The sequence below is a fragment of the Myotis daubentonii genome, chromosome 7 (assembly GCF_963259705.1).
Source record: "Myotis daubentonii chromosome 7, mMyoDau2.1, whole genome shotgun sequence".
NCBI classification, from domain to species: Eukaryota; Metazoa; Chordata; class Mammalia; order Chiroptera; family Vespertilionidae; genus Myotis; species Myotis daubentonii.
The window spans coordinates 32,288,821-32,300,014 of NC_081846.1; the positions used below are offsets into that span (position 1 = coordinate 32,288,821).

The window sequence follows — 11,194 nt, forward strand, 5'->3', positions numbered from 1 at the left end:
AGGCAGCAGCTGGCAGCTGAGGCTCACGGGGCATCCTGGGCACCAGCTCTGGACCAGCCTCCAGGTCAGGAACCTTATTCCTCTCCCAGGGCTCCTGGGTCCACCTTCCCTCACATGCCCATTCCCCAATGGGCCCCCCAGCTGGGCAAAGATGGAAGGGGAAAGATATCCAGGCTTTGCTGCACTTCTCACCACACAGCAGAAGTGACCCTGGAAGCTCACCCCACAGGCCCCCAACCCTGAGGCTTCCTCTAAGCCAGCAGGGAGACAGGAGAAATGGTTTTGAGTGGATGTGGGGAATTTGGGGAGCCCAGGCAAGAGGGCTAGGCCTAAGGATTCCAATTCCAGCCAGGATCCTAGGCCAGAGGGTTGGGTGGGGCGTGGAGCATGGGGCACCCCTGGGCTGGGTGTCCGGTATCCACAAGGCTGGTCTGGGGCACCCCCAGAACTGGGCAGGAGCCTAGGCAGGACTTGGGGGAGGGGGAAATGGGTCGTTGGTGACAAAGACAGAAAAGCCTGGGGAGGCAGGACAGAGGCAGCTCAACCAAGTCACTAGGAGGGGACAAGAAGGCGCCTAGAGTCCCGATGGTGCTAAAAGCCTGAACCTCCTCCCAGAGGAGACCCTTCCTCCAGCCCCACCTTCCCAGAGGCAGAATTGATGGTACAGCAGCTTTATTGACCAGACATAGCAGCAAGAACACAGCAAAGGTGGGGCCTGGAGAGTCCAGCCTGGCCACAGGCTCTGGCTAACAAGAGTCAAGTCTGGGGACCCCTGCATCTCTCCCATGCCTTCCTAGAGCCCAACCTCATCCCTGCTCTGAGTCATCCCTAAAGTGATGGACAGCAGGGGCTGAGGTCCTGGAGGGCCTGGGAAGGCAGGTGGCACCCAGATTGGGGCCAGGGCCAGGGCCAGGGGCCAGCAGCAGGCAATTCGTGCAGGACAGTGGGGGCGTGCGGGTGGGTGTGGAGCGGCCGGCTCACCACACAGAGCACTTGTGAACAGGGTTCATGGGCGAATCTTTGGGGCAATGGAAGGCCCGGCCAAACTCCTCAAATTGGGACACACTGCCCAGCACCCTGGGGTGGAAGAGACCCATAAAGTGTGGGTCCCAGCATACCCCAGCTGGCCCTTCCCATAAGAACCTGCTTCCATCCCAGATACAAGGAAAGGGTGAGGCCCAGCAGCATACCTGTAGTGCTCAGGTGCATGCTTGTCGGTCAGCACCTGCAGGTAGATGGACTGTGACCGCCGTTTGATGCACCAATTCTGGGCCCGGGGTGGGGGTGCAGGGGAGGAGAGTGGGAGATGAGGCCAGGAGTTCACTGCCCAAGCCCTGCAACACCCTTCCCACAACCCCCAGCACACAGTAGGCCTTAAACTCCCCTCAGAACCCACAGAGGCATTGTCCCCACCCCCAACCACCTACCAGCCCCATGGCCCACCTGGGCAAAGGCAATGAAGAAGAGCTGGTTGTGTGTGTACTTGAGCCGGTGCAGTGGGTGCTCTGGGCCATGCTCCCGCACCCACTTCTGATAAGCCTGGGGGTTCAGGAGGTTCAAGTGCATGGAGCTGCAGTGCCCACAGCGGGGCAACCTGACTTACCCTCCACCCAGCCACCCCCAGCTCTGCACATTGAGGGCCCAGCTCCCTCTCCAAGCTGAGCTTCCTCCCAGGAAGGCTAGCCCCAGGTAGGTGCCACCCCTCCAGGCAGCCCTCCCTCCTCTTGGAATGCAGGGCCTGGGAGTCCTTCCTTTTGTTGAGGACCCCTGTCTGGCACCCCCTAGGCCAGAGGACAGTAAAACAGGGAGAAAGAGGTGCTACATCTCTGGTTGAGTCCCCATCAGCCCCCACCCCTCCCCTGAAGGGATGGAGGGCCAAGCCCCAGCAGCTCACATAGTAGGCCAGCTTGAGGCCCCCCATATCTGCGATGTTCTCGCCAAGTGTGTGCTTCCCATTCACCTGCTCAGAAAGGAAAAGGCCGGAGGCTGCATGGGGCCCACTGACCTTCCCCAGGCCTTGCACCCCTACCCCTGCCCTGTCCTCCCCTCTCCAAGAGGATTTAGGAGGGACTCCAATCCCTTTGTGCCCCGTGGCTCTGGTGAGTCTGTGTGAGCTCATTCATGTGTCTGTGAGAGTGTGCATGCACCCTTGGGTGTATGTGCAGGGACCTCCACAAGGTTTGTTTGGGCACATGTGTGTGTACACGTGTGTGTGCACACGCTCCTGTTATGTGCTGAGCTGGGTCCCAGGGGCTGAGGGAGGTCAGGGGGTCTCACCCGCTGATTGTAGACAGTGAAGTTGTCGTAGAGGCGGACGATGCACTCGGCCTTGCGCAGGAAGCGGCGGTAGGAGGCCTCTGTCCACCAGTGCAGCAGGTTGCCCGCGCGGTCATATTGCCCCCCTATGGGGAACGGGCAGGATGGGCTGAGACTAACTCTCACTCCCAGAGCCCAGGCTTGAGGACAGAGGGGCCCTGTAGAGTTTTAATCAGCCCATCAGCACCCTACCCCCTACTGCCACCATCCCCTCAACCCACAGGCCTCACCCCAGTCGTCGTAGCCATGGGTCAGCTCGTGCCCGATGATGGTGCCAATGCCCCCGTAGTTCAGAGACCTGGGCCCATAGCAGCAGCGTCAGGCCCCACCTGTGTTCTGAAAGTGCCTCCCTGCTGCCCAGGCCCCGGGAGGCCCTGGCCAGGCTAGGAGGTGACCCCGTGGTGTCTGCATGGTGCCAGGGCACTCCTGCCTCAGCTTCCTTGTGGGATATGTAAAAGGGGCCATTTATACCTGCACACCTGCCTTTTAGGAAATAACATCTCACAGAACTGGGGTGGGGGGAGGGGACAGGATTGGAGGGAGGCAGGAGGGAAACGGAGGCACCCCACATGGAATATGCCTTTTTCCTCATCGCTAGGGTCGCTCCACCTTTGAAACACCTGATGAAATCTCAAACTAGGTAAAGGGGGACTAAGGGCATTAAAGAGAAAGGAAAAAAAAACTATTTATGTCCTAAATAACCAAGGATGAAGTAGGACTAGGAGGACCCAGGGTCTGCAGATGTCATGGCTCCTGGACCCAGCCCAGGTTTGGAGCAGTGTGAGCAGCCCCCACCCGCCTCGCAGACAAGGCCAGGTTCCGTACTCACTGTGGAAAATCGGGGTCATACAGGGTGGGCTGCAGGATACCAGCAGGGAACACTACAGGGAGGGTGCGGTAAGCAGGAGACCTGGCCACCTCCAAGCCCTGCCCCTTTCAGGACATGCCCCTTACCCATCTGGTTCTTGTTGGGTAGATAGTAGGCATTGAGTGCTTGTGGAGGAAGCAGCCACCTGTGGAGGAAGGCTGAGGTCAGCTGCGGGGGGTCCACGCTCCTCCACAACCCTCCTAGCCAACTTCTTGAAGGCTGTTCTGGTGGTCCAGCCTACAGCCATGTCCAGGCCTCCCTCAAGCTGCTCCCCAATGACCTCCAAAGCTGACAGCCCCACCCACAACCTGTGCAGGCCTTGTGCCCCTCGCACCAGCATGGTGTGAGGCAGTTTGTCCCACCAGCCTCCTGGCTTTAGTAAGGTGCCCTCTCTCCATGGCACTTCCCTGCCCCCCGTCACCCCCCAGCTCTGGGCCAGGCACCCACGTGGACTTGTCCACCTCCTGCCGGATCTTCTTGACTGAGAGCTGGATGCTAAAGCGGATGCTGTTTAAGATGTTCTTGAAGTAGGTCTTCTCGTGGACTTCAAACTGCACAGGGGACAGGCAGCACTCAGCGGCAGGCCAGGGGCAGGGCCAGGCGAGCGCCAGGCAGGCCACATGCCCTCCCAAGGTCCATCAGCTGTGGCGCCTCTGCAGTGGTAGTGGGCTCCCTGAAGGTCTTGGACAGGGGCCTGGAGAAACCCAGCTGGTAAGGCTGGACAGGAACAGGCCAGGGGGCAAGCCCACCTCATACTCCTTGTCCACGGCCTCGGGTTTGAGCAGGAAGTCTGGGTAGCCGACCATCACCATCATGTACTGGAGCTATAGTCAAAAGGGCAGTGAGAGTGGGCCAGAGCCTCAGGTGATAGCCCTTTACCCACCAAAGAGAAAGCTCTAGCTCCAGCTTAGAGGGGAGTTCAAGGATGGAGAAGACCGGGTCATGCCAACTCCATAAAAGGCACCTTTGTCTCCTTTGTTATCCCAGCCCTAGGCGCTCATAGGTGCTCAATAATATAGAACAAACAAATCAGCGCATCCCTTGGGGGGCCTCAAGCTGATGAGCCCATCACCTGCAGGATCGCACTTCACCTTGGCCCGAGCAGCCGCCTTGGTCTCAGCATCCATCCAGTCCAGCTCCTCCAGGCGCTGGCCCAAGATGTACTTGATGTCTTCCACCAGCTGCTGCACCTGCAGGGTCAGGGCTCAGGGTTCAAGGATCAATCCAGGAGGGCTTAGAGCTGGGCCCCCGGCACCTGGTACGAGGGGTCACCTAATCATTCAGCACCACTTTCTAAGTTCAGGGCTGGTACTAAGCACCAAGGGGTGACCTTGGAGGTGGGGATCCAGGCCCTGCACCTCAGACAAAAAGCTCCCAGTCTGGAAGGGGGCGAACTGCCCCAGCAATGATCGCATGCATTCCTAAGACCATGCCTACTGAGCATGGCAGACAAGGATGGGCAGGAGCTTAGTGGGGAGGGCCTCCTCCGCCTGACAGACCAGGTGGGCTTCCTAGGGGAGGAGACCTGGTGAAACCAGCCTGTAGCCTCAGAAAGGGCAGAGCCCTAAACTTAGCCTGCTGCCCCTAGCTGCAGGGGGATGTGTGGGGCTCCCCATCCTCAGACTAAGGCCATACAAGGACTCCATGCCCAGTTCAACACTTATAACCCCACCCCCAAGCCCAGGGCAGCCTGACCTTGGCTTTGCTGGCAGCTGAGAAGTGTTCATGTACAAAGAGGGCGCCAAGAGCCATGCCAAAGTGGCGGTTGGCCTGGCCCAGGCAGACACGGGCCAGCTCCTGGGGCTTGTCACTGCCCTCCATCTCACGTGCCAACTCATGCAGAGCCTCTCGAAACGGTGGGGACAGATGCTCACTCAGGACCACCACCACGCGCCACACCAGGTAGTTGTGCAGGATCCTGAGGGCCAGAGGAAGGAGCTGGGTGCCCAGATAGGCTCACATGCTTGGGCCACCTGAATGCACCATCCTACCATCCTACCGCCCATACTCCTGAGCCTGGGGTTAGACCTAGCACCCCCAGGAGTGAGGGTCATTCCAGGCACACGGAGGCAGAACCTAGAGTGGCCTAGTCAGGAAAAAGGACTGGGTCCACACACACAGCAGGACACATTCTGGCCATGGAGCAGAGCACCTGATGCTGACAGGTCACAGGCCAGCATCATTTTCTGACTTGCTATGGGTGGGAGAGTTGGCACTTCTGGTGACTGTGTGCCCCAGAGCTGGCCTTGAGAGACCTCCGCTCCTCCTCAAGGTGGGCAGAGAGCAGGGAGGTTCTCTCCAGGGTGTCCCTGGGGTGGTAGAGCTGTGGCCACACTTGCCCTTTCTGACGTCCAGACCCACTCAAGCCTCACTATTCCCAGATGAGGAAACTGCAACTCAGGAAACTCACAGCCCTACTCAGGGTTCCACAGAGTAGGTGAGAGAACCACATCTGAACCTAGGGATCAGGACTCCCACTCCAGTGCTCCTCACATGCCTCCCCATGTGGCTCCTGCACAGGGGTGGGAATTCATAGCTCCCCAAGAAGATGGGTCTGGGGTATGGGGGAAGGGCCTGGGATGGGTAATTGGCAGTTGTACCTTCGGGGTGTGGAGCGGATGAGCTGGGACACCTGCTGCATGTAGTCCGTGGCCAGCAGCACCACCTCCTCATCCTCTGAGAAGTCCTCCTGGAAGATCTGGTCCAGCAGCCACTTCCACTGCAGCTGCGGGCCATGGGTGGGGGTGGGGGTGGGGGTGGCAGGGACCACAGAGCATAGGGAAGGAGTTGCAGCAGTTCTCAACCTGTGGGTCGCAACCCCTTTGGCGGTCGAACAACCCTTTCACAGGGGTCACCTAAGACCATCCTGCATATCAGATATTTACATTATGATTCATAACAGTAGCAACATCACAGTTATGAAGTAGCAACGAAAATAATTTTATGGTTGGGTCACAACATGAGGAACTGTATTTAAAGGGCCAGCAGGTTGAGAACCACTGGGTTAGGGAGACACAAGAGATACTGGAGTCCTGGGGAGGGGATGGCCCAACAGTTTCAGGATCAGCACCCCCTCCCACCCACCCACCAGAGCCAGACTACACTCACATGGGGAGTGATCTTCTGCAGCTGTCCCAGCGTCACCTTGTTGTACATGGAGCTGACGTCTCGACGGAGGTCATCATACTCTGACACTGTGATCTGGGATGGATGGAGATCAGGTTGACCCAGCCCTGCCCCGTGGTCCCCTCCCCCCAGCCCACAGCAGTGCCCCTGCTCACATTGGCCAGCCGCTGCTCCAGTTGCAGGATCTCCTGGGCCTTCTGCTCCACAGCATCGGCACCCAGTAGGCTGAGCAGGCGCTCCATGAACACTCGGTAAGCTGCCAGGATCTGCACCAGGATGGGGCATGTCAAGGGTGAGGATCATTGCTAGGCCCTGGTCCATTCCTCCCCGAGCCCCAGGCCTTCCCTGCAACCCCACCCCATTGCCCCCACACCTTCTCACTGTCCTCATCCTGAGCTAAGTACAGGGTCCTCTCCGGTAGGGTGAGCCCATCCTGGTCAATCTGGAGAGAGAGGTGGGGGTCAGAGGTCAGAGTTCAACAAGCCAGGTTCAAGCAAAAGAACTGAATTCCCACTCAAATGTCCAAATAGCAAGACATCCATTGTCACAACCCCAGGAACACAAAGACACTAGCCCCTCCCACTATCCAGAGAAGAGGCTGTAGAAGCCCCTACCTCTACCGGTCTAGCCTGAGTAGCCTGGGGATGATAGAGGGGAGCTCCCCACCTCCCCACTCCCACTCCCAATCCTACTTCCTGTAAAGCCTTCCCTTTCTCCACCTGTGAGGAGCATTCGCAAGGAGGTATTGACATTTAGGGCCCAGCATCTGGCCTGCCCCAGCCCCTCAGGGCTCAAGGGCACACACCTCCTTCCGTGCTCACGGAGCCTGCAAGAGGGCTGGGAAATTGCAGCTCCCGTGGCTCCGCTAAACACCGCAATTACTCCAGGGAAATTACTTTCGCCCTCCTCCCGAGCTCTGCCAGCGCACGCTCCCTTCCTCTTTCCTCTCCTCCCCTCTGGGATGGGTCTATGGGAAGCGGGGCCAGCACCCCGGGTTCCTGGGGGTCCTGGCCGCTGGCGGGTACCTGAGGAGCGGGGGACACTCACGCGGATGACATAGCGTGAGGAGTTCCTGTCGTCCAGGTTAACGGTGAGTGAAAAGAGCGCGGCGGCGCTGTACACGCCCTGCGCCTTGTACAGCAGCCGGTTGAGGTCCCAGTGTCCCGAGGACCCCGGGCGCTCGGCGGCGCCACCCAGGTCCCAGCCTCCGCAGTCCTCGATGACCTCAAGCATGGGCCTGGGGCCGAGCCTCTCTATCTCGCGCATGTCGAGGCACGAGCGGAAGAAGGCACGCACCTTGCGCTGGGCCGCGCCACCCGGCCCACCCCCGGGCCGCGCCAGCAGGCGCTGCAGGCGCTCCTCGTTCTGCTCGCCGATGGCCGCGATGGTGCCGTAGGTGAGCTTGTCGTCGGGGATGGCGTGGCGCCGTAGCCAGCCACCACACGCGAAGGAATAGAAATCCTGGCACGGGTCTATGCTGGTGTCCAGGTTGGCGGCCAGGAAGCGGGCGGCGCGCGCGAAGGCCTTGCGTTCGGGGCAGCCCTCCGAGCAGGCTCCGCTGCCCGCCGCGCCCGGGCCCAGGTACTTGAGCGCCAGCATGGCGGCCAGGATGGCGCAAAGGCCGGCGGCGAACACCAGCCCCGACAGCAGGCACACCTCGCGCCGGTTCCAGCGTGGCAGCCCAGCCCGGGCCCCGGTGGCGCTGAGCCCAGCGCCCAGCGGGAAGCCAGGGGGCAGCGAGGTCCTGCGCGAACCCCCCGTGCCGCACCGGCTCACATACTTGACCTCCTGGAACTCGTCGTAGTGCGCAGTCATTGAAAATGGGGCCTCCATGGCGCTGCCGGCGCCACCCTGCAGCCCTTGGCGATCTCCGCTACAGGATGCACCCGGCCGCCAGCCTTCTGTCTGGCCTCCGCATGGCCCCCCAGATCGCAGCTACAGGAAGGGTAGATGCAGGCTTAGAGAGGCACAGGGGCCCGACGGAGGGGGTGCAGGCCTGGGTCCCGAGGCTGGAGGTCATCCGCCTCCCCAACAGCGAGCAGCCCTGGCGCCTGGCCTCCCTGCGCCAAAAGGAGAATGAGGGAAGGGGAAGGCTCAGAGTGGCCACCACTTCCCACCGATGCACCCTTTGACCTGTCTCCTCTTTCCCTGAACACCTATGCCCGTCGCAGATTTAGGAGGCCCCAGGTGGAAAGCTGGGAGCACCAGGCACGGGACCTGGTACGTAGTAGGCCTTCAATGAAAGACTGTTTCTCTTGCCTTAGCCTTTCTTGTCCAAGACCTGCTACGGCCAAGGCCGGTGGGGGAGGGGGAAAGCGGAAACTGGAGAAAGGAGGTGCGGTGCGGAGAGCGTCTATGCGGGCACTGAAGCCGCCTTCAGCTCCCCGAAATTAGACGTTCGAGAAAGCGGTTGAAAAAACAAACGGTCCTCGCGGATGTCAACAGGGCGACCCCCAGCCCTGTTCAATAGCTAGAATGCCCCTTTCTCAAGCGTCGCCTGCCGTCTGGCCCAGAAAGAGTCGGAACCCCCGACGGCCCTACGAACCTGGACCCAGTACAGTCTCCAGCTCCCCGTCCCGCCTGGGCTACTCCCGGCTTCAACAGGTTCTCCTTGGAACCCAAACTTGGGCGAAGTTTCACCCCTAGCGTGGAGGAAGCGGGCTCCGCGCGCCCCGAGGTCTGGACGCTGAGCCTACCGCACCGCGCCGCACAGTCCGCGGAGCCAGAGAGCAGAGCCCGGAGTCGCAGCCGCAGCCGGAGAGAGAGCTGCGAGGACGCAGACAAAGCCTAGACTAGAGGCTCGCCGCGGCGCGGAGGTGGCTGCGTTGGTGGCCGCGGCAGCAGAAGACCGAGTGCCACTTACCCATCAGGTGCGCACCCGGGCCGAGCGGGAACAGAACGGGTTGAGCCCGAGCCCGAGCCGCAGCCCGAGCCCGAGCCCGAGCCCGAGCCGCAGCCCGACCAGAGCTGGAACGGGGTGGGCGATCGTTCTCTCCGTGCGCTCGCCGCCTCCTCTGCCGCCGCACGGCTCCGCGCCGCCCGCCGGCCCCGAGGGAGGGGGCGCGCCGGCGGCTCCACCCTCCTCCTCCCGCCCTCTTCTTCCCCCTCCTTCCTGTCTCCATCCCGGCTACCTGGCAGCTCTGGCAGCTCGGGGGCGGGGACGCTGGCTGTGGGAACACGCTCCCGAGGGTCTTGCTCTGACTCCGGGCTCGGGGATTCCAGTTCCAACCGCGTCCGGGGAAGAGTGAGGGCGCCTGCTAATCTCGGGATGGGGTCCCGCCGACCCCGTGTCCCCACTCGGGGGTTTCCACCAGCCCGTCGATAAGGGGTTCAGGTTGCAGACGGCGCGTGGGCCGTCCCATCAGCGTCCACAGGCTTGGAACACAGCCCGCCCAAAGAGGACTCCTCGGAAAGCTTGTGCCTTTACAGCGCCAGGCGCAGAGCGGACTTCAGTAAGGGACTGCCTGGTCCATCCCAGCTCTCCCCCCTCCCCCAGGACATCTGGGGTTTGGGTGCCGGTATAACCCTCCCTCACCCAGCCCCTGGCGGAGGGAGAGCCTCCATGGAGGCTGCTGCAGGAAGGGGCCTCGGGGATGAGACTGCATCCCTCCCCAAACCTTGACTGGCCTTGGCACCCACTGCTCAGGAAGACCCTGACTAGAGAGGAAGAAAAGGACCTGAGAGTCTGCCCTGCAGCCCCTCCTCAGACAGGCCCCGGGCCTCGGGACCCTGGTATGTGGGCTGGCGGGAGGAATGGGTAGGTGTAGAGGGAGTCTGAATTTATCCCCCCACTCCTTCTTCCCCTACAACTTGCTTTTTAATGTGGGACCTCTTACCACACTCTCAGCTCGGAGGCGGAGCCCACTTCTGCCTGGCTTGCCACAGTACCCACAGGGCCTGGTCCAGGTGGGGCACGGGAACGCGGAGCTTCTTGGACGAATGCTATCCTTTCTGGAATCTCTGCTTTCTCTGCCCTCCCTTAGCTACCCCCTCTGCTTTCAGTGTCCTTAGCAGAGGACCAGCACTCCCAGGCCTGCAGGACTGGCCTAAACAATATTGGAGAGCTTAAGACTGCCATGAGCCCCATCTGATAATCTTGATAAAGCAAGGACCCAAAGGACCCATTGCCCTGCTCCCTCCCTGGGGCTTCTCATAAGCACAGCCACTGGGTCCTGGCCCCGAGTGGCCTCCTCTGTCCCCATTCTGCCTGTCTCATGTCTGTCCACCTGTCCATCTCTAAGCAATTCTCTGGATGCTCTCTGCCTCCACTCTGGCCATTCTAGGGCCCTCCTCCGCCCCTTATGTTCTTCTTGGGTGCGTTTAATTCTCCGGAAGAGAAGTGGAATTATGTAAAATGTGGTGAGTCCATAAAGGGGGAGGGGAGGGCAGGGCGGTGGCAAAGTGGCTCTTTGTGCTTTTAATCTGCATTTTCCCTCAACGTTTTGTCTCCAGGAGGATAATTTTCCAGCCTTTTCAGGCCCTGATTGGTATCATTTCTCCAGCAATGACAGTTTTTATTTTCCCTGAAATGAATGCCGTGAAATTTCCAAGAAATATAAAAATGGATATTGTCTCAGGGAACTGACTCTCTTCCCACAGAAAGGCAGAAAGACCCAAAAGCCAAACTTGCTTCGCTTCCCAGGGACCCTCCCAGTCCCTGGGGGGGAGGGGGGGGCAGGCCCTCAGCCCCTCCTGTGCCCCTCCCTCCTCCCTGCTCAGCTGTCTGAGCCTCCTGGCCAACCCTCTCCTAGACTCAGCTGCCATCGTTCTGTTCATCCACCTCCCCAGTCCTGGCCAGGCCACCCTGCTGGCAGGCTCCAACTTACCTGCTCTGGATAACACCTCATCCCCCACACCCAGCCCTGAGCTCAGCAGCCAGCACCC

General features: G+C 60.6%; 1 protein-coding gene across 2 annotated transcripts; it reads right to left on the reverse strand.

Annotated features, from left to right (window-relative positions):
- Positions 1 to 822: 822 nt before the first annotated feature.
- Positions 823 to 9,310, reverse strand: ECEL1 (endothelin converting enzyme like 1). Of its 2 annotated transcripts, XM_059702473.1 has the most exons (18): positions 9,174 to 9,310; positions 7,358 to 8,245; positions 6,684 to 6,752; positions 6,466 to 6,576; positions 6,293 to 6,385; positions 5,785 to 5,909; positions 4,880 to 5,102; positions 4,276 to 4,374; positions 3,934 to 4,008; positions 3,632 to 3,735; positions 3,271 to 3,329; positions 3,146 to 3,197; positions 2,547 to 2,614; positions 2,278 to 2,402; positions 1,895 to 1,960; positions 1,444 to 1,539; positions 1,191 to 1,267; positions 823 to 1,077 (listed from the first exon to the last, which is right to left on the reverse strand). In XM_059702473.1, exons 2-18 carry the CDS (start codon positions 8,141 to 8,143, stop codon positions 978 to 980), a joined length of 2,328 nt encoding a protein of 775 aa, XP_059558456.1. In that variant the 5' UTR covers positions 8,144 to 8,245; positions 9,174 to 9,310; the 3' UTR covers positions 823 to 977. The 2 variants fall into 2 exon arrangements, with proteins under 2 accessions (XP_059558456.1, XP_059558457.1); XM_059702474.1 differs by lacking the exon at positions 1,895 to 1,960.
- Between the last annotated feature and the right edge of the window lie 1,884 nt (positions 9,311 to 11,194).

Bases quoted from the DNA above. Each gene is read 5' to 3' on its own strand.
- ECEL1 (XM_059702473.1), bottom strand. From the start codon at position 8,143: ATGGAGGCCCCATTTTCAATGACTGCGCACTACGACGAGTTCCAGGAG. The intron at 4,009-4,275 runs GTGAAGTGCGAT...TTTTGACTATAG, and splicing joins AGGCGGCTGCTCGGGCCAAG to CTCCAGTACATGATGGTGAT. The intron at 1,540-1,894 runs GTGAGCTGCTGG...CTGAACCCCCAG, and splicing joins GCCTCAAGCTGGCCTACTAT to GCTTATCAGAAGTGGGTGCG.